The 22,207-nt window shown below is 43.7% G+C and overlaps 1 protein-coding gene across 3 annotated transcripts in view; it reads right to left on the reverse strand.

Moving 5' to 3' along the window:
- Pus10 (pseudouridine synthase 10) overlaps positions 1 to 22,142 on the reverse strand; it is a 54,462-nt gene extending 32,320 nt beyond the window's left edge. Inside the window, exons 1-4 of one of the 3 annotated variants that reach the window (XM_055628764.1) lie at positions 21,720 to 22,142; positions 19,573 to 19,717; positions 15,067 to 15,315; positions 14,497 to 14,583 (exon numbers count right to left, since the gene is read on the reverse strand). In XM_055628764.1, coding sequence (XP_055484739.1) covers positions 14,497 to 14,583; positions 15,067 to 15,315; positions 19,573 to 19,698 — 462 coding nt within the window. In that variant the 5' untranslated portion in view covers positions 19,699 to 19,717; positions 21,720 to 22,142. The other 2 variants (XM_055628766.1, XM_055628765.1) reach the window with 2 other exon arrangements.
- Between the last annotated feature and the right edge of the window lie 65 nt (positions 22,143 to 22,207).

The following is a 22,207-nucleotide window of genomic DNA, read 5'->3' on the forward strand; positions in this document are numbered from 1 at the left end:
ATTCCAACTTGAGCCAAGTACCATAAAGTCATCACTAGCTCAGCACGCCTGCTCCCTCCGCCTCATGCCGCCTGAGGGACTATATGGCTCCTTCATTTCTTCTACTTATTCAAGCCTATTTCACTGTGGATGAGCATGGATCTAAAGATAAAGTGAGAGAATGAGCCAGAGTATTGCAGTCTAAACTTTTGGATGACTAAGGGTGATGACGAACAGCATTGCTTAGCACACTGTTTCAAAGCAAATGCTATTTAGCCTGACAGGACTTCAAGATTATGATTTCCCAAAGCTAAAATGTCCTATATAATAATGTTGTCCTACCCTTCTTTATCCTGTAGGAGATCAATATACTTATTTATCTATACAGATATTAATATTTACCTTGCAGGGATATTGTGAGAACGTATGAAATCATATGTGTGTGTGTGTGTGTGTGTGTGTGTGTGTGTGTGTGTGTGTGTGCATGCAACCAAGCAGGGCTCCTGGCACACACCTAGCAAGCAAGCATCCATGAGCATTAGCTATTCCTGTTACACTGGGAGTGCCGAGTTCTAACTAGACCACAAAGGAGAGGCAGCTGCTGCGACCTTGAGAGCTCACGACAGTTCACAAACCATACAATTCAGATGCCCCTTACATTGCAAGGTTTGATCCATTCCTTCAGGCCCCCAAACTGCTACGGTAATTCTGGAGTCTCCCCACTGGTCAAATCTGAGCTAATCAAAACTCGGACACATCTGAGACTCCCTTCTCTGGACTTGTGTTGTTTTGAGACAGGTTCTCATTGTGTAACCCTCCCTGGTCTGGAACCATGTGGACTCTGCTGGCCTGCAACTCAAGAGATCTCCCTGCTTCTGCCTCCAGTGTTGGGACTAAAGGTGTGCACCACCAAGCCTGGCTCCTCTGGACTTTTTAGCCAGCCCTTTTGTCTTCTTTTGTGATACTTCCGGTGATGCCAGCAGGGTACAAAGAATCTACACAATGATTATAAAGCAGCAGGAGACTGGAGGGTGTCAGGGGGAGAAGATAACCGTATGCAGTACAAAATTAAACCAAAGTCTCCAGTTCCTGAGACTGCTAATGTTCTCCCTTCCTCATCCTCTGCAGGCCCCTGCTTAGGCACACTGCAGGTTTGCCAGAACTAACCACACAGCAGGAGATAAAGGGCTAAGTCCCAGAGAAGTCAGTATTGCTCAGTTATCCACTTTTACCACACGCTCACAATGCCCTGGGCCTGTTCCTCCTCGGAAAAAAGAAGCACACCTCTCCCTTTCAGGTCACCAAGTTTAGTACTTGTTCTACTCTTCAGTCAGCAGGAAAAAGTTCATTCTCTAGAGTAAGCAATAAATTCTTCTGCCCCAACAGAATCCAGTGGCATTAAAGTTAACAAGTTTAATCCAACCTGATGCCAGAAGCAATAAGTCACCTTCTTAAAGATCAGGAGGCACACAATTTAATTCTAGACTCTGTTAACCTTAGCTGAGAATTCTAGCTAGGGAAATGCTAGTAGGAGAGTTGAGCAACAGCTTGCTGAGGTGACATGCCCTAGACTCTACGAGCATTCCAGGGCTGGAATTCCAGAGAGAGTTAGGCACTGGCACCCATCTCTCTGAGCTTTCTGACCAACACGTGACCAGGCCTGCTGGGCCTGCTCCCACACCTTCCTGGCTTAAACTCTCCCCTCTTTAAGTTGCTTTTTGTCAGTTGTTTTGTCCCAACATCAAGACTAGTAATTAAGATAAATGAAACTGAAAATTCAGAATGTTTTGAGTGTCAAATCAGGCCATGAACCCAAAGACTAAAACCAAAACATACAAACTGCCACATTTACACATATACAGCACCTCACAAATGTACTAAAGGTACCCTTGATCCTTGAGTCTTCTATAACTCATCAAGTCATAACACGACCCCTCTCATTTCTTTTCTGCTGTGGCAGTGTAGGAAAAAGTTGAAGAATTACTTGTACCAAAACATTACCACATGTAGGAAAATTCAGCACAAGAAAGTCCTAAGTTCCAAGGGCCTGGGGGAGTGGAAGGGAAAGTCTGCCTTGGATATGAGTCAAGATACATATACATGTATGACACTGTCAAAGAATAAATAAAAACTTTTCTAAAAAAAGGAAGCCATATACTCCAGAAAACTGAAGAGTATGACCAGCCCACATTTGATTCTTATAAACCTATCTGGCCCTTACAGACATCCAGGTCTACGGCTTTGGGCAGAGAAGGGCCAACACTTCCACGTAAGGCAGGCAGGCACGGCATCTCTCGAGTGACCACTGCAAGATGGCGTATGTCTTTGGCCCTGGTAAAAGGCTATAAGGTAAGGGGTTCCACACTTTATTACTTGGGGTTCCTCCTGTGTAGCAAGAGCTCACCAGCATGCAAAAAGAAGGACAAGTCTCTGTCCACGAACAAAGCCAAGACATTCACGGGAACAGGTGAGGAAGTAACATTTACATATCCCGTTACAGACCCTGAAGCCTTGCCAATTAACAACACACTTTTCATAGCCGGAAAACACAGTATTTGTGGGTCACCTCAACAACTGTCTTTACTCCAGGCCCCACCATGCCGGCAATAAAAACAGGGTTAAAAGGCTAAACACTGTCTTTGTTGGACAAGGCAAGGGGAAAGCAAGGACAGATCAGCACAGACAGGTAAGTCTGCGGCCCTGTAACCTTTCAGGTCTATTAACCCAGGCCTCAGACTGTCCATTCTACACTGAGTTTTAAGGCCTTCCATAACTGCAGCTTTCTTGGCTCTAAAAGATTAACTGGGAATAATCCCACTAGGAAATTCCAAGAGTGGAGTGGGAAAAGAGGGCGGGAGGGCAATTTGAACAGGCAGAATACCTCTGAGAAAGACTACATGACCTATATATAAACTGAGCCACTGAATCTGGGTAATCCTGGAGTTAAGAGCCTAGGTCAGGCAAGGGACACCTGCTGCCAAAGGTGTGGCTGGAACATGCAGCTTTCCAACATGAACTTGATGTTGGAAAAGCACCCCTACAAAATTCAGTGACTAAACCTCTGTCCAGAGGCCACTGAATCCCTGCTTCAGGCACAGCACAGCTTCAAGAACTCTCACATGACCAGAGACAGCAATTTCCCTGGAGAAGTCCCCAACTTGTCTAGCCTATGGCTAGAGGATTCTCTGCCTTCCTACAGGCCTGTCATCAAAGACACGGACAAGGATGACACCAACGAACATGCTAATAGCATGGAAGACGAAATCTCTTGGGGCCTCAACCCGAGACAAAGAACTGCAGGTCACCGTGGGATGCTGAGAGCAGGAGAAAATTCTCCTCCCAGTTGGTTTCCTAATACCAAGTGGTCCAGCCTAAATCATGCATCCAAACCGAGTTCTACAGATGGGTGACAACAACTAGAGAAAAGGGCCAGAGGCCAGGAATCTGGGGGCAGGGGGTAGATGGAAAGAGCTGGAGAAGGAAAAGGAAATGATATAATTATACATCAGTTTCTAGCTCATCTAAAGCATCTCTGCAACTGGAGAAAACCAGCCACAAGGAAGGAACCAAAGCAAGTAGGCCAGGACTTGCAGCTGCAGCCCGGCTCACGAGCACATGAGCACACACTAATGAGTAAAGGTGACTGTGCCTGCATATGCAAATGCAGACAATGTATAGAGGACTACTCTATCAAGCCTGAAAGAAGTTCACAAGATAAAAACATGCGCCTGCAAAAAGCTAAGTTGTTGCACGGTCCTGGCTGCTTTTATGTCAACTTAACACAAGCAAGAGTCTTCAGCAAGAAGGGAGCCCCGGCAGAGAGAAATGCCTCCTAAGATCCAGCTGTAGGAGCACGCCTTTAATCCTACACTTGGGAGACACAGGCAGGTAGATCTCTGTGAGTTCTTGGCCAGCCTGGTCTACAAATCACTGATTATCCGGACATGCTGACTCACTGCACAGCATCCAGAGAGTGGTATTAAAGACTCCTCTGGAGTCTACGTAGTGAATGTATCTGCAAAACAATCGGGCCACATCACAAGCTAAGACAGTACTCTAAGATCCTCTGGACACATCTTTGCATTAGAAAACCTTCTAGGATGTCAAATCATCATTCATAGCTGGTTACTGGCCTATCTGCTCAAGTCTTAAATATAAACGTCCACTTTTTTAAGTAGATGATTTCCGTGACACTTTCAGAAATGAAAGTCTCAGTAAATCACCAAGTTATGACTCCTCCTATAATTTTTAGTAACTATCCCAAAGGAAAATCATGCAATCAATACACATATCCCAGCTTTACACGAAAGTTAAACACTGATGTCAACTCAATTCTAATTAGAACTCATTTCATATGACTGTAAATGTAAGAACAAAAGGGCTCTCCATGTTGACACCTTCAAATGCAGTCCATTTTATTTTCTTCTGTACACTACATGGCCGTATTCAAATTTTAAAATTTTACTTTCCCCAGCTACTTCCCCTCCTATCACCTCTACTGAACCCCTCACAGTAGTACTTAACAGCCACTTCAAAAATAAACTGAGATTTCACCAAGAGAAAGAATTAAGGCTTTCAACTCTGTTCCACACTTCATCAGTCACTAACTTGGATAACTTCAAAAATCATGATTTAATGAAAATTGTCAGCTCAGTCTTCCTGTGGCTCTCTGAGTGAGGGGATCAGGGGCTACCTCTGTCATGAACGCAGTTGACTGCTCTCTGATCACTCACTCCTGATGATGCAGCCTTGCCAGGCCAAGGAGGAGGAGGAGGAGAATCCAGGCAGTCCTGATGAGACTTAACAAGCTATGGGTGTTGCAGGCAAATGGTGGGATCTAGAAAAGATCATTCTGAGTGAAGTATCCCAGAAGGAGAAAGACAAACTTGGTATATACTCGCTTCTATAGACCTACAAGATATGATAAACATAATGAAATCTACACACCTAAAGAAGATAATCAAGAAAGCGGACACGGGCGAAGATGATCAATCTTCATTTAGAAAGACAAATGGGATGTGTATTGAACGCATGACAGGAGTCTACCGCAGAAGGCATCTGAAAGACTCTACCTAGCAGTGTTTCAAAGCAGACACTAAGACTCATAACCAAACCCTCGGCAGAGTGCAGGGAATCATATGAAAGAAGGGGAGTTAGTATGATATGGAAAGGATAGGAGCTCTACAAGGACCAAATATATCCGGGCACAGGGCCTTTTCTGAGACTGACACTCAACCAAGGACCATCTATGACTATAACCTAGAACTTCTGCTTGGATGTGGCCCATGGTAGCTCAGTAACCAAGTAATTTCCCAAAGTAAGGGGAACAAGGACTATTTCTAACAGGATCTCAAGGGCAGGCTCTTTGACCACCCCCCCCCTCCCAGGGGAGGAGCAGTCCTGTTAGGCCACAAAGGAGGACTTTGCAGCCAGCCCTGAAGATACCTGATAAAACAGGGTCAAATGAAAGGGGAGGAGGTCCTCCCCTATCAGTGGACTTGGAAAGGGGCAGGGAGGAGACCAGGGAGGGAGTGTGGGGTTGGAGAGGGAATGAGGGAGCGGGATACAGCTGGGACACAGAGTTAACAAAATGTAACTAATAAGAAAAATAAAATTAAAAAAAAAAAGTTTATATTCAGTTTTCAAGAAAAAAAAAAAAAAAAAAACAAAAAAAAAAACAAAAAACAAGCTATGGGTGGATGGCAATAGTGGAGAACTCCCCCTTTCCATGGACTAGGGGAATAGGAATAGGTGAAGAGGTAGGGAGGGCTGAGGGAGAGGGATTCAATCGGATATATAATGAATAAACTGTGAAGAAAAAAATAAAAAAAATTTTAAAAAAAGAAAATATTTCATATTTTCTAAACGTATACATTGGAATTGAAGCCAAACTGTTCCTCCTATCAGAGTCCACTCTGGCTATCCTTGGGAAGACTGCTACCCCTCCAGCTTAGCTATGGTCATGGACCATTCAACTGAAACTTCAAACAGAAAGCTAGTTTGAGACTAGCTGGGGCTTCAAAACCGGGTTGGTGGGCTGGGGACAGAGACTAACACAGACTGGCTGTAAAGTGAAAGCCCGGGACAATGCTGGACTAAGGCCCTGCATGACAGTTTTATAGGTGAGGAGTGCTCAACTTAGGTGGAAAGCATTTGTCACGTGAAAAACTGTATAACAGCACAATAAGCACAAGAGGAAATAAATACACTTAGTTTTCCTTAGAACAAAACAATAGAACTTCTATCAGTATTAGCCAAGAAAAACCTTTCACCTGAAGCAGTTATAGAAGTGGGTGTGTCCCATTTGCCTCTAGCCCCCTTTTCTTGGATATAAGGACATATTAATGACAACAGGATATGACTGGAGCTTTATTGGCACTCCCATCTCCAATTAAGAGAGTTTACATCATAATTCACCATCACGCACATGCACAGATCAAAAAGCAAGAGCAAATTAAAAGTAGCACATCAAAGAAATGACTAGAAGCTTTTTATTTTAAAAGTTACGAGTTAGGTAGGAGCCAGCAAGATGAGCTGGTACAGCAGGTAAAAGTGCATGCAAGTCTACAAACCTGAGTTCCATCTCCAGAAGCCACTCCCCGTGGCTTCCACAAACCCACCATAGCACAGTGCACACACGCACACACACAAAATACAAAATAATTTAATACACTTCTTTTGAAACCCCTTTTGTATAAATTCTAGTCAACTATTAACAAAGCTTGAGTTCTTAATGTTTACCTTATTTACAAAACTTTAGCTTTTAAGAACATAAAAACTGATAACTTATGGCTCATTTTAGCATCTGTCAGAAGTCAGCCTGGGGTGCTGGGGTCCTGGGTCCTGGGGTGCCGTTCCTCCGAAGCTCCCTTGTTTGAGACAAGAGCTAATGTAGGGAACCTGGGACTCACTAATTAGACTGAGCTGACCGGCCAGCAAGCTCTCGGAATGCTCCTGTCGCCACCCCCACTTGCAGAAAATACCAAAGATGGTACAAAATGCAACCCATGTTTAAAATCACAACGTACCAGTATTCTCCTTGGAGTTGGCTACTTCAAAGTTCAAATCCTAACTCTATTATTTATCAGCAATATGACTTGAGCTTCAATTTCATCGCAGTAAAATAGAGATAAAAGCCCAGCCTTCTTTGGGGGGCTGTGATGACAGCATAAGACTCCACTATAGAAATACTCCATAAATGGTGGCGGCTTACTTTCTTAAGAAAGGAATTTTATCTTGCTGCTCCTGAAAAGCACAGTGCTTACATAGTTTATATGTGGCCTATCACTTCATAAATTCACAGAGTATAAATCATACAGAATTTACTATCATTATTATACATGACTTTTCAGAAGCAATCATAACACAACTACTAAATCTAAAGCAAAGTGATTTTATCAGTCAAAATAAAAAAAAAATTAAAAGATGGCTGACGTGACTTCTCTGTGTGACACGAAAACTCAAATCAGAGACAGGAAGAGCCCAAATTAGAAGTTCCTTTTTTTGAAACTTAGTGCACTACGTCACAGTCCTAAAAATTAATGTACCCCAGAAAACTCCTCAGTTGGTAAGTGGGCATGAGTACATTCATAGAGAAACAGTTTCAAGGGATTTGCTTCATCCTGTTTTCTTTTACGTTCTGCTTTCCTCCTGATTCTTACTCTAAATTCTAAAACTGCTGTGTGACAGTTCACAAGTATAGAAGCATGCAAATTAAAACAGGAAACTTCACATTTTTAAAGGCCGCTCGTGTTCCTACATAGCCCGCACATCCACACGGTGGAAAACCAGAGCAACCTCTGCCTTCTTCCTCTTCCTCCACGTATACCAGCTGGAGACAGGCCAAGGAAAAGGCAAAGCTAACGTAAATGCACATCTCTAAGCATTTAATACACACTCGGGGATGCCTTCAGCTGCATCCCTGCATCCAATAGGTATCTACTCCCATAGTGGTCCAGCCCTCCTCGACCACTGCTGCTTAGAACCAAGTATGACACATGTATGAAAACACCACAATAAAACCTATTACTTTGTATACTTAAAATAAATAGTAAAAACAATGTGAGAACTTTAAAAAAGGGTCATTCTCATGGAGCCAAGATGACCAGGTAAAGTAAAATACACATAAATTTACAAGGTGAAGAGTTAATGTGGCTTTAAAAAATGTTTTTAAAGGAGCAGGCAAACATTCAAATCCCAGTAAGCACGCACAGGCTTTGTTTTCTGTGAGCTTTGGTTTCTCTTTGTCAAATGAAGACGGATGGCTAGAAGAGTCGCCACTTTCCTCAAGAATGGAGAAATTACCTTTCTGCCAATCCACACACTAGGAATACAGCAAAGTTGAAGAGGGCCACTGAGACGGGTCCACAGGTGACGGCCCTTCCCTCCAGCACAATGAGCAGATTCCAGCCCCCACCCGCTAGACGAGAGAACGAAGCTCCACAAGCTGCCTCTGGGCGGCCCATGTGCACCGTGGCACGCACATGCCTGCACCCCACACGAGGTAGTGTGGCACCTAGCGGTGTTTGCTCTGCAAGCCTGGTAGAGTGAGATGTATCCCCAGAACCCACATCAAGGTGGGAGAAAACTGACTGGACAAGTTGTCCTCAGACCTCCAGACACTTGCTGTGGCACGGGCTTCCTACCCCAACACAGCACACACACACGGCAAGAGTGACAACTTTTAAATGGTGATCACCTATACAGAAAGGCTGGGAACTCACGACTTCCTGCCAGACATTCTCAAAGATACGAATGGGTTTATACCTAGAGAGGGAAGTCACAGCAACGTGCATAACTACCTCCCTTGGAGACGAACGCCGTGACGTGCACACCATGACGTACACGCTGAGGTCAGGGCAATTCGTGAGCACTGGTTCTCCCTTCCACCCTGTGGGTCTCGGGGACACAGCCCGGTTCTGGACAGGTGTGAATAGTCACGTGGCGTGTGCTGGTAACCCATGGGGCAAGTTCCCAGGGTTACATGATGGGATGATGGGTTTGGAGGGCTTCGTGGACACACTAGTGTGCTAGGAAGGTTTTTAAAGTTGTGCCCTGGGGACCAGAAAGACAGTGGGCAAGAGCGCTTGCTGTTCAAGCAGGAGCACGAGTTCAAATCCCCCACACCTACCTATGTAAGAGGCCAACTGAGGCAGCACATGAGCGTGCAACCTAGCCCTGGCAGGTGTGGAGACAGAGGCTTGGGGTGGTAGAGCGGCACTCGGAGTCCTCCAGAGGGCCCACCCGGGCTGTGTGCAACTGCGCCTCACACACACTCGCAGCCTGGACGGTCGAGGAAGCGGGCTGTTGGTAAAACGCTTGCCAGCAGAGCATGAGGACTTGCGTCTGGGCCCCAGGACCCACGGAAAAAAGCTTGGCAGAAAGTGCTGGCAAGTGGATTCCTGAAGCTCTGGACAGCCAGCCAGCTTAGCCAAATCGCAAACGCCAGGTCAGCAAGAGACCTCAGTCTCAAGCTCCTGAAGAATTCCAAGGCTGACCTCTGGCCTCTGCATAGACACACACATAGCCTGTGTACTTTAAAACCCTGGACCACAGACCTTGCAGAGAGTAATCAGGGGCCACGGATGCTAAAACAGACTTTAAACCCATCTTTCTAAGCTCAGAAAGGACAGAAGAAGAGAGCAGACCTCTGGTGTGTCGGATATCTAGAAGGGGTATCTGCCACACAAATTATAAGTTGAAAAACGGGAAAAATGAAGAGAAAGAAGAAACTATAACTGCTGAATCAGAAGACAGCCAGCTCAGCTCTACGCACACATTACAATCTTTAGGGCTTCTCTGTGAAGCCCTCGCTGCCCTGGACTCACTTTGTAGACCAGGCTGGCTTCGAACTTACAGACATCTGTCTGCCTCTTTCTCTCAAATGCTGGGATTACAGGTGTGTGCCACCATGCACAGCTGACATTACAATCTTAAATGAGTAGTTCTCTATATTTACAGTTAGATTTGGGGACTAAACATAACTAGAAAAACCACTGTCCTCCAGAATAGTAAGAACATTAGCAAAGGGGGGAGATTTTACTACAGGATCCAATTCAGAAAAACCCCATGGTCTGTAAATGCATGCAAATCTTTGAGTGTGTGCATTCTATTTCTTTCTTTTTGTTTGTTTGAATATAGGGAACCAGCATCTAGCCTTGGCTAGCCTTGAACTCACACTCCTGTAAGTACCGGATTACAAGAACTGCACTATGCCAAGTGAGTCTGCACATTCCTTTTTTTTCTGATCCTAATGAGATCAACAGATCCAAACCGGCAACGAGCCCACTAATTTAACTAAAACCAATATTTAAAAATATTAACTTACAAAATTTTAAGAAAAGAGAATTTTTAAGTAAAAAAGTACTGCTACAGAATTGGTACTTTTATTCTTAACTAATTTGGAGTATTTAATGCAAAGAATGGAGACAAGAAATGTAACGTTTTGATTTGATAAACAAAACGACCTCCACATTGAGAAGCAGGGTGTTTCGGATGATCACAGTAACGTTTAGGAGACAATCTGAAATCACCAGGGCGAGCTAAGGGACCCGCTCTGCACTAGCAGGCGTGTGAAAATGAACCACACTGGTGAGACAATCTCGCCCTCTGCTGGATTCAGGTGGTAAAGCTAACCCTCAAAGAATTAGCAAGACTGGAATACTCATCCCAGTTTAGCCTAAGTCTGGTCTGGTCTGGTTTAGTCTGGTTAGCAGCTTCAGCGCAGTGCTGTCACTGACTTCACAGAAGCCAGTCTCAAAAGCAGGGCAACAACAACAGAAGTCCGCCTGGATTGCGGCTCCCACCACAGGAAGGAACCCCGCAGTGTGCTGCAGGCCCAGGACAAACACTTGTGACTGAGGAGTCACAGGCGACAGTGGAGAGCTCTACTGTTCCCTTATCAAGCTGATTTCCAAACGTTTGTGTTTACACCCATCCTGGGCTCTCAGCCTCAATAACAGAAGGAAACATATCTTTTGCAATGAGAGATGGTTATTACAGCAAGCCACCAGTCAAATCTCTGAGAATGAAAATCTACTGCTGTGGCACAGTGACCAAAGGCTCGGCCAGAAATGGAAGATAGTAATCACACACTTTCATTGCCCCTCCCCTCCAAGGCCTAGGAACATGCAGAAGAAGGGGCAGGAGAGTATAAAAGCCAGCAGAAAGGGAAGACTATTGTGTAGCCATTTTCTCAGGGTTGAAACATTCTCTCATAAAAGGGGCAGGGACAGTCATGAGGCCCATGGAATGACAGGAGGGCTGGCAAAACGTCTCAGCAGCTAAAGGTACTTGTGGCCAAGCCTGACAACCATATTTGCTCTCTGGTACTCACATATTTTAAGGAAAGAAGCAACTCCTGCAAGCTGTCTTCTGACGTCCACAGGCACAGTGTGACATATGTCACACACAAATATTTTAAAAGAAACATTAAACTCATGGGACTCAAGAAGGTCACAAAAGTTACAAGACTCATGAGGTCCTCACCAGAGATTAGACAACTGGCAAACAAGTGCAGGGAGACACAGACTGTTGGGTGGGTAGCTGGGTTGTTCAGGGAGCCCAGCATGCAGGTTTCATTGGTCATCATTTTTGCTGAGGTGGGCCCTTTAGTAACATGGCTGCCCGAGGCACTTACGCTCACCAAGCTCACTGGCTGGAATCACTAATTTGTCTTTGTCCTCTTTATCGGAAGTGAAAAAATGTAAACTCCCTCCCCCCCCTCCCGCTTCAGGTTAGTGCTGTTGTGAGGCAACGGCACTAACCTAGTTTTCCTTAAAACCATGTTGGATCTTAGAGCTGAAAGCGTGGTAAGAAGCCCTTCCTGCCAGGTGCTGTCGGCCCTTGGTTTAATCCCAGTGTTAGAAAGCACATCCGTCCCGGGTAAGTCCTTTGGGATGAGAACTACATCCAGCCTGAGCCTGCCTTCTGAACATGGACTAACCCAATGCCATCCCACTTGCCTTTGTTCCTTGTAAAGCAGAAACACTCATCTAAGAATGGCATTCCAAGGACAGGAGCACTAAGCAGAGAAGCGCCACCTTTTCAGCCGGGCTGAGACCCAAGCACTCTCCACACTGTATCCCATTTCATATCATCTAATTGGCTCAGTGTCTCTTTAACCAATTCAAACCTACACCCCAGAGGCGTCTCTGTAAACAGAGTAAGTCGTCCACTTATTTGGCATATCTATCCTTATTTTGTCTTCTTAAACTGACCTTATTCATCAGCTCTTTTGTGAATTGACACCCAGCATGCCCGTTGCACTCTCACCCCGTGTCATGCAGCCCACAGTGAGGGTTCTCACTACAGTGTCACTACAAGAAACCATGCTCAGAAGAGAGCAGGGAAGAGCCCTGAAGCTCGTGAGGAATGTCCCTTCGGTGCAGTGATGCTTGTGTCCAATGTGCACACATGTCAGAGGGCTTCTGTGTCCCACTTCTGGAGATTAGGATTTGGAAGGACAGAAAGTCAAGACCCAGCAACTATTGTAACATCGTTCCGCAATAAAGTTTCACATGGCTGATCCTCATATCATGTTTAGGAACACTGTCCCGCTTGAGATGAGTCACCCACTCTGATCCTTTCAGATACAGAAAGCCCAGCACAATCCAGCCAACTGTATTCGGGCCCCACCCACGCTACAGCTACTTTCAGGAAGTTACCTTGAGAAGGAAGACTGGTCAGCCAGCTGGCTGAGGCTGCCCACACTGGCAGCTCTGGCAGAGGCTGCACACTGCGCTCTCAGCAAACTTGTTCTCTGTCATTCTTCCTCATGCTCAGTGTCCACAACTCAACGGCTGCTAATTTCCAGAAGCAACTTAATTCATGTTTGGAACTGCACTTTGTCTCCACTCACTTGGAAAATGTGCTGCTTTTTAACAGCCCTCAGGATTGTGAGCAGCTTCTGGCTGGTTTAAATCTATCCTGAAGTGTAATTTACCAAGCCAGAACACTTGAGCCCATTTAGGAAACCTTCCCTTTGTGCAGCCCTCATCCGCCCTAAAGGATCACTCTACCTTTCTGCTTCTTCTTAGTCATTCATCCAGCATCTTTGCACTTACCTTTTCACCCAGATGCTATGTCAGTTTTTCTTACATTAATTGAAGTTTACCTGTCCAAAACGTATAGCTCATGTTTTTCTCTTCACTCTCAGAAATGAATACATACATACGTGTATATATACATGTATATATATACACATATATATTTAATCCTTAATTTTGAAGTGGCAAGATGGTTCTGCAGATAAGGGCACCTATCGCCAAGGATGATGGACTTGACTTCAATATTCGGTACCCACGTGGCAGAAAGACAGAATCACCTACTGCAAGTAGTCCTGATGTTTACACAGGTACACACACACACACACACACACACACACACATGCACCCAAGCATACACATACACACCCACACAAACAGACACATATACACATTCACACATATGCACACACATATATACAGTCACAAACACACAAATAAAAAAATAAAATAAAATGTTAAGAAAAAAAACCAAACAAACCAAACTTAAGAGTATCTGTTGGGATCCTTAAGCAGGCATCTTTACTGCCGGCCCTAAGAAACCCGATGAACCGGTTATCCGGCATCTGTGAGGCTACCTAGAAGACCACCCATTGACCACCAGAAACTACCTGCGCATGCTCTGGGTTGCCTTATAGGAGAACTCAAAGCTCCTCTTCTCTCTCTCTTTCTCTCCTGCTTTGTCCAGAGACAGTCTCTGCGACCCCCTCCCCTTCCTGTAATAAACCTCCCATGTGGAACCAGTTGTGTGGCGTGATTTGTGAACCCGCCATGTAACTCTTTTGCGCAATTCTATCAGTATTAATTTCTTAAAGTGTACTCTTACAACAGCATTCTGTTTTGAATGCAAATTCCTAGGCCCTACCTGACTGAATACATTCAAATCTCTGGGAAACTCTTACTGGTTGGGCAACCCTTCTGCCTCAGCCTCCTGAATACCAGGATCCCAGGCAAGAGCCACCATGCCTACCTCGGAATAAATCTTACACGTTAGAAGTTTAAGACCCACTATCTAGGAGAAACTTCACATTCAAAAGTTAACAAATTTTGTACTTTTAGCTAAATGTGATGTTGATCAAGGTAGCTTTTTAGACTGTGGGTGACAGCCACATCTGAGACACATGACTGAATGTGGGGGGCTGCAAGAAAAACTGACAACAGCAAAAGGTTTCTGAAAACACAACCACCAACATTAATTCAAAATCAACTCTGCAATAAATCCAAGGCATTTCTGGCCACCCTTGCTCATGTCCCAGCATGCCACTGCACTGCAGCCTTGGTTCTGCACACACAGCATGCATGCCCGGATGGCCTCAAGGTCCTCACCTTCCTGCTCCCATTCCCAGTGCTGAGATTACAAGCGTGAGCACCTACACCCAGCTTACATTTCCACTTTCTGTCTGCTTGTGGTTTAAAATTTAGGAATTCCTAGCACACATTTTGCATTCACTCTGAAGTGTGCAAATGACCTTACCTCTCTCACTGACAGCTGCGGTGGGAAGGAGACTGATAAAACCACGCTGGTGAATTCAAATCCAGAGGCTTCAACCTTTTGGCACACCTAAAGGAGTATTACAAATATGTAACTCCCAAGAACTGTTGAAAATGAGGCTCTAAGAAGATATTTCTCCCAGGAGACGACAGTGCACAGCTTCCTAGCACTCCCTTGGGAGCCAGGGCCGAGCCCATGACACAGCACCTGCCTAACATGTGCCCAGCCAATCCCTAGTGCTGCCCAAAACAGACATAAACAGTCAAAAGACTTCCACATCTCTTCACAAACATCATGATGGTAAGTATGTGTTAACTCTGACCCTACACAACTGGCAGTTTCATGACAACATGTTGAGGGTCAGACAGTTTTTACTAATTTTGCAATATGTTGATATAACCGTTTCAGAATAGTTGGGCTCTTTTAACTAAGAAGAGACTTTATGGCCGCCTGGACTAAGCGAAGCTGACAGGGATGGTATGTTCAGGAATGGTATGTGTAAGGATTCAAAGCCTTAAGGCTCACACTGTTTTACGAGGAACAGATGCTTACCTTTGTAACAAACTCTTTTTCGCAGAATCCCTGAAGAATTCCTAAGCAAACATTGCACACACTCAAATTTGAAGGCTTAGAGGCCATGCTTTCATCTTCAGCAACAGAGACTCCCTCCTTACAATTTGCACTCAAATTATCGAGCCCATCTTCTTGTAGACGAATTTTCTTGAGTGGTGGGTTTGAAACTTCCAAAATTAATTCATCTTTTTTAGGTTCTAGAAATTTTTGTAGAGCATCGAACAACTCCTAAAAAGTTAATAAGAGAAAAAGCAATAACATTTTAAAGCGGCTTTGAGGGTCCTATGGCAAAACATGAAAGTCAGGTTCGTGTGATGGCACTTCATTCTTGTTTTTCCTTTTTGTTATTTTAATTAGTAATGAATGTCCTTCCCAATTGAACTACAAGCCAGGTTTGTAAATTTGTTAATGGAGCCTTTCTACTTCACACTGGGGTGTTAGCATCACTGATTTACAAAATTCTTCTGAAAAAAAAAAAAAAATCCAGATGTATAACAGGTATTTGATAAGCACATGGATTAAGCTCATTAATAATAAATTCAAAGGCACAAGTAACATACACTTGGGTGTTGCACAAGAGAGCTGCCTGCCTCCGAGCAGTGGGGTTTAAAGCATCCCAGCCCTCTAGATTCCACTAGAGCGCTCAGAGGCTGAGGCAGCAGATCTCCTGAGTTCAAGCCACCCAGAAGTACAGAATGAGGCGCAGTCTCAGAACAAGGTATAAAGAAGACTGTAATAGCAGGAACTCATACAAGGCTGGTTTATAACAATTCAGCAGAAACCAATTTATTTATTCCTAGAAAGCTCTGGCTTTCTAGGAATTCTGATATACTAACCTGTGGCCCTGCCTTGGGATAGAAGTATCTCTTACATTCCAAGAGACTGGAACTTTTGCTGAAGCTCACAGCCAAAGTTAATAATACACCTTGAGGTCACTTAAAACTGTTATCCTGCGGTCTGTTTAACCTGCCTTTGAGAGAGCAATATAACGACCAGCCTTGCTTGCCTTGAATTCCCCAACTAACCCTTTATTACCTAAGCCAATGCATAGCCACAATCTCAAATGGTGTACTCCCCTTGCTCTTGGCCCAGGAGTAACGCATGTGTGTTTGTGTGTGTATTACGATAATCATTTGCTGGACACAGCATATAGGCTGAAATCAGCCTTATAAAATGAATATCCACCATACCTGCTGACAGCAGCAGTCAGCTACTGCCTGACAGGGCTTGCTATCCGGGTCAGCTGCAGTCAGACTTAACTCCTTGTGAAACTGTTAGATATTTCTGTAAATATTTAACATTAGTATTTCTGCATTCCTCATTCCTTGTCAATGTGACGACTTCTCTGCTGTTTAATAAAAGAGATGGGGCTAGAGAGATGGCTCAGTGGTTAAGAGCATGGACTGCTCTCCAGAGGACTCCAGTAGGTAGCTCACATTGTCTGTAACTCCAGGTGCAGGGGCTCCAATGCCTCTGACCTCTGTGGGCACCCCACACATGGCATACATTACCCAGACACACATGATCAGAAATAAAATTCAAAAACATATTTTTTAAAAAAAGACCAAACAAGCCGTTTGTTAGGAACAGACAGACACACACAGGGATATTTCACCAGGCAGCCTTCAGGCAGGCGCAGTCTCAAACTAAGACACCAGGGAGACAGACAACGACAAGGAGAACAGAGTAGAGAATTCAGATCTGGGCTCCCTCTTGGCTAAATGGCATCAAGGAGAAGTGCTTTAATCTCTGTCCTTATTGCAACGCCCATGCGTGACTGGTGCCTCTGAATTTATTATCAGTGCATTTAACCCATATACTGATCAAATACTTTTTATATGTGGATGTTTTTCCAGAAGAATTTCACAAATCCGTGAGGCTCCATCAACAAATTTACAAACCTGGCTTGTAGTTCTATTGGGAAGGGCATCCACTACTAATTTAAAACGAAATTCAATTCTAACTACTGAAATATAAAAACACAAACTAGGACAGAGATGTAGCTCAGTGGTAAAATACCTACTTAGCATGCACAAGGTCCTGGGTTCCAGCTCCAACGGCAGAAAAACAGACAGACACACAGACACACACAGTCCACACACACAGAGGAAAATACGAGCTGATTTTTATTCTTGCTAAATTACTTAACAACCTCACAAGTACCAAGTGTTAATTAATGTGAAATCTCATCATTTAGAGGCTGAGCAAGTGAACTGAGACAATTTACCAAAATACATACATTTTGCAGTGCTAAAATTTGGTGCCATAGTTACAATCCATTTATATGCATTAATCAAAAAAAGCCCTCTTCTACATTTTTTGTCCAATTTCTGTCATTCCTTGTATTAGAATGTAAAAACAAGCCTCCGCTTGAAAGGCTGATACTTCTCCCCTCCACCCCTCTAAATGCTCAGTTTTCCTTGTGCTACATCGGGCCAGTTTTAGTGTCCAGTTGCTGGGGAAATCATTTGAATTCAGTTAGACTACACTAACTCAAGATAATTTTTTTCATTCAAACATTAAATTCATTTTGTTGATGCATTAGCACTTCAATTTTCACAAAAATTCACACATCTATACATACATACTGGTATAATATGATCCACACAAATGTTGACTGCTACCTGCCATCTGTAACATGGTATGTGTGTGTGTGCTCATGATAGCTATATGACTGGAACAAAATAAAGCTTAAACATTTCAAAAAAGCCTTCAAATATTTTGTTTATACTTATTCACAAAGAACATTACAAGTCAAAGTTGCTGATAGTCTCTTTGTATAAAATGTATTCTGGCTACAGTATATATATGATATATTTCATACACATATCATATATATGATATGTATACACTGTGACGTGTATGGAAAAGTATGTAAGGAAGATTATACAAAGCTGGACTAAGCTGAGCTTTTACACACGTAACGACTATCACTGGCCTCCAATTGCTTTCACATACTTAAGAGGTCATGCCCCTTGAAATTGGTGAGGTAGAAGTTACCACCGTTCCCATGTACAGAGAAGCGAACTGAAGCTATAGAGTGGTGGGACTGAGATTCACATCCAGGTCTTCTAGCCCCAAAGTCTAGGCTTTGAACTCAGAAACACTGTTCAGTTCTAGCCTGCTCATTTAATAAGCTGTTTAACTTTGGGCTGCTGCTTAATCTCTCTGTTTCACTCGCTTCATCTGAAAGTAGAGATAATCTCAGCATGTCCTTACAAGAAATTAAATGAAAGCTTGACATGCAGTAAAGCAGTCGAACGGTAGGCACTACTGATATTTCTAACACAGAAGACACAGACAACAATAGAGAAAAACAATAGCATCGCTGCGTCATTATTAGCAATATTTAAAGTAAGAAACACAGTTATAGAGTATATATATCTAGACATGTTTGTCTTTGAAAAGAATGTCACTGTTGGCATCAAGCATATGTCACAGGCATGTTATATGCTTTATGTGAACGTATTCTATTCAATGGCGTAGCTCTCTATGCATTACCACAGCGTGAAAGACTAAGTTTCTGTGTCACTAGCACTAGGAATGACGATTCTCATAAAGCTTCCATTTAAAGGCTTCCCGACAACAGCAGACTGCACAGCTGCGAGCGGCGGGCCCTGAAGAGTACCCTGCCTAGTAATACTGCAGCCATCTTAATTTAAGCACATTCCACAATGTTCGCACAGCACGAAGTCATCTAAAGACACACTTCCCAGAACATACACTCAGTGCCACAAGTGGAGGCTGGAACATGGATCGGTGACAGAATACTGCCATGTGTAAAGCCCTGGGCTTAATCCCTAGTACCAGAAGGATACACTCATACATACATGTAAATGGTAACACACAGCAAGCAATGGGTAACCAAAACTAGCAATACAGGCCGTTTGTAGGCGCACTTGTCATACAAGCCTAACAATGTTTCATTTCTCAGAGTCTACAGTGGAAGGAGAAAATTAATCTATACATATATACATACACACACATACATATACACAGTGCGCATGCCCACACACAAACAGGCATTCACACGACTCATAAATATGTACATACTCATAAAAATAATAAATAAGATTTAATTTTTAAAAAGGTAACCAAATTCATTTCTATTTAAAAAAAAAAAAAATCAGGACTATGATGTGCCCCATCCTGCTGCATCACGTTAGCATCTGGTGAGAAGCGATACCTTGTGATATGGTGTTTAGATGCCCTTTATAAAACATCTACACAAATATTAAATGTAGCAAAAAATTCCACACAAGATGCTTCGTTACACTAAATGTTAAGTAATAATGTAATCACTCAAAAAACAACTATATTCCTACATCAAATTTTTAGGATAATTGCAATTCCAAAATTACCTTAGTAGAAATAATTTTATTAATTTTCCTCCTTTAGTGGTATTATGGATCACTCACTGTACTCAAAGCTACTGACATTCATTCCAAACTATTAAAAACATTCTTTAAGTTAAGAAGAAAATACCTTGGATGAGCATTTGTAAGGTGTATGAAGATCCACACCACAGAATCTGAAGATACATCTTGGACAGGTTCCAGAACTGAACAATAACTTGGCCACGTGTTTGTTTTCCTCAGTCAATGGAAGCATACTGAATAATTAATTATAGCTAGAAGAAAGAAAGAAAAACTAAATGAGCAGTTTCAGTATTTTACAGCTACACACAAATAAGTCCTTAAGAAGAAAAGCTAGCAGATGGCTCCATAGCATATGCCTGGAATCCCAGAGCTCTAGAAGGCAGAGGCAGGTGATCTCTGTGAGTTTGAGGCCAGCCTGTCTACAAAGTGAGTCCAGCACAGCCAAAGCTACACAGAGAAACTCTGTCTCAGGGAAGGAAGGAAGGAAGGAAGGAAGGAAGGAAGGAAGGAAGGAAGGAAGGAAGGAAGGAAGGAAGGAAGGAAGGAAGAAAGGACGGACTAGCTTTCATTTGAAAAACTCCTTTTTGTACTCTTTAATAATGCTTGTCGCATCTGTTATAAAATATGAACTTGACTATGTGAGTATGTGGGTTTCAGGGGTGAGGAACAAAGAAAACCAAGCTTGCTCTGGACATGACATTAAGAACTTTCAGATACCAGGGCTGGGGACCACTCAGGGTTGCCTGTGTAAACCTTTCAAGAAAGTACTTAAGATACGAGGACAGAAGGAAGGAAGGAGGGAGGGAGTGAGGAAGGAAATAAGGAAGGAAGAAAGTAAAGAGTCACAAAAGTCTGTGTGGTCAAGTACTTACTTCAGTATCTGAATCCCCTCTACCAGCTCACTTAACCTTCCAGTTTAATGTCAAGTAAAGATTCTATGAGGAGCTGAAGTAATTATGTAAAATTCAAGGTGTAGTAGCCCACATTTGTAATTTCAGTACACAAGAGACTGAAGCAAGAGGATCACCTTGAGTTCATGGACAACCTGGGCTACTTACAGAGTTAAGAGTTTAGAGAGGAGGGGAGAGGGAGATATCCTTGCAGTCCCCTAACAGAGAAACTTTACTAGTTATTTTCTTTTTTCCAATAATTAACATCAAGCTTTTGAATCAATACAGAATTAACTTCTAAATCAAAAAGAGAAACAAATACATCATCTCTAAAACAAAACAAAACAAAACAACAAAAAAAAAAACCCCACATCTGTAAACTCTTTAAAAGAACACCTCAGAGGGAAGTCTCCCCTCTGGATTTAATTGACAACATGCAAAATTAGACTCTTCCTTCTGGCTTAAAGACTGAATGCTATATTTCTTCATAGTTCACTAGAATAAAGGTATCATTGCAAAGCCAATAAATAACACCACACAATCTGCAGGCTCTGACAAGTTCCCAAACCTGTTAAGAATTGCCAATGCTACCATGCTGAGTGACTTGGTAAGGTCAAACAAACAAACAAACAAAACCCCCGAGTGCAAGTTAATAGACAAAGTACAGAGCTGTAAAACGACTCAATACCATTTTCACCTGGCAGTAATCCAATAACGCCTCGATCAGGTTACCATTTAAAAGAGGACATATACCTTGAAGACCGGATTTCATCTCGACGTAATAAAATGGCAGAATTTCGTAAGAAGATATGAGTTGTGACCTGATGTTGGACTTAGCTTTGAAAAGAAGCCCTGATAAAACCTCTCACACTGTTTTTCAGTGTGGGTCTCTGGTGTTTGGAGTTCTGCTCTTTGTTTCTTTTACAGAAAGAACTGAAAAGTTGCAACAAAAGCCCCTGCCAGATGTCAGAATCTCTGTAGCGTTTGATTCCTTTCTCCACGTGCCAGATAACTATCCCAGTCTCACCAAATGAAGGTAAACGACTTTTTTTTTTACAATTACAAAACAAAACAACAACAACAACAAAAAAAAAAACGTTAATGGAAAAGGTAAGAAAGACTAAAGCGGGAGCAGGGGGCGTACGGTCGTTATAAATGCATTTCCACACGCACAGGCGTGGTTGGTCCTGCATGGGGGCAGGGCAGAGGCAAGGGGAACCCGGCCCAACAAGGCCGTAACTCTCTTTGCTTAAGGCTCTAGGAACTTCCCACCCTTGACCTGGCTAACAAACAGAAAGAACCCCAGCCACACCTCTTCGGCACCCAGTTACTAACCCCTCACCTCAGACCTACTTGGTCTTACCTTCTCCCAGGATGCTGGAGCCAAGATTTAACCCTTTTGGGCCCGGGGTGGGAACGGGGAAGACTAAAGACAGCGCACCTACTGCGCGTCACAGTTACGTTCCCCAAGGAAACCAGAGCTTTAGAACGGAAGTACCAGGCCTTTCAGGGAAGAAGTGTAGCTCACACCCCTCTGGCTACAGGCTGGTCTGTGAGGCCACGGGCTGGCAGCCTCGCACCCCAGCTGGTCCCCGGAACGCCGGTCTGCGGGGGGCGTTATCGGTAGCTCTAGAGCCGGACCCCGCCGAGGAGCCTTCCTGGGACTCGGCCTCCAGGTCACAGTAGCTGCTGCCAGAAATGTCGATGAACCCCTACTCAAATTTGAAATCCAAACTAGGGAAGGTAAAGAAGGGACGTTCCTCCCGTCTCCTCCCCCGCGCCTCCCCGTCCTGCGAAGTAGGTGCTCCCTCGCTCGCTCGGGTCTGAGCTTCGGGGACGCCAGGCCCGGCC

This window comes from Psammomys obesus, unplaced genomic scaffold (genome assembly GCF_907164565.1).
Source record: "Psammomys obesus unplaced genomic scaffold, mPsaObe1.curated_primary_1811, whole genome shotgun sequence".
In the NCBI taxonomy this organism is placed as follows: Eukaryota; Metazoa; Chordata; class Mammalia; order Rodentia; family Muridae; genus Psammomys; species Psammomys obesus.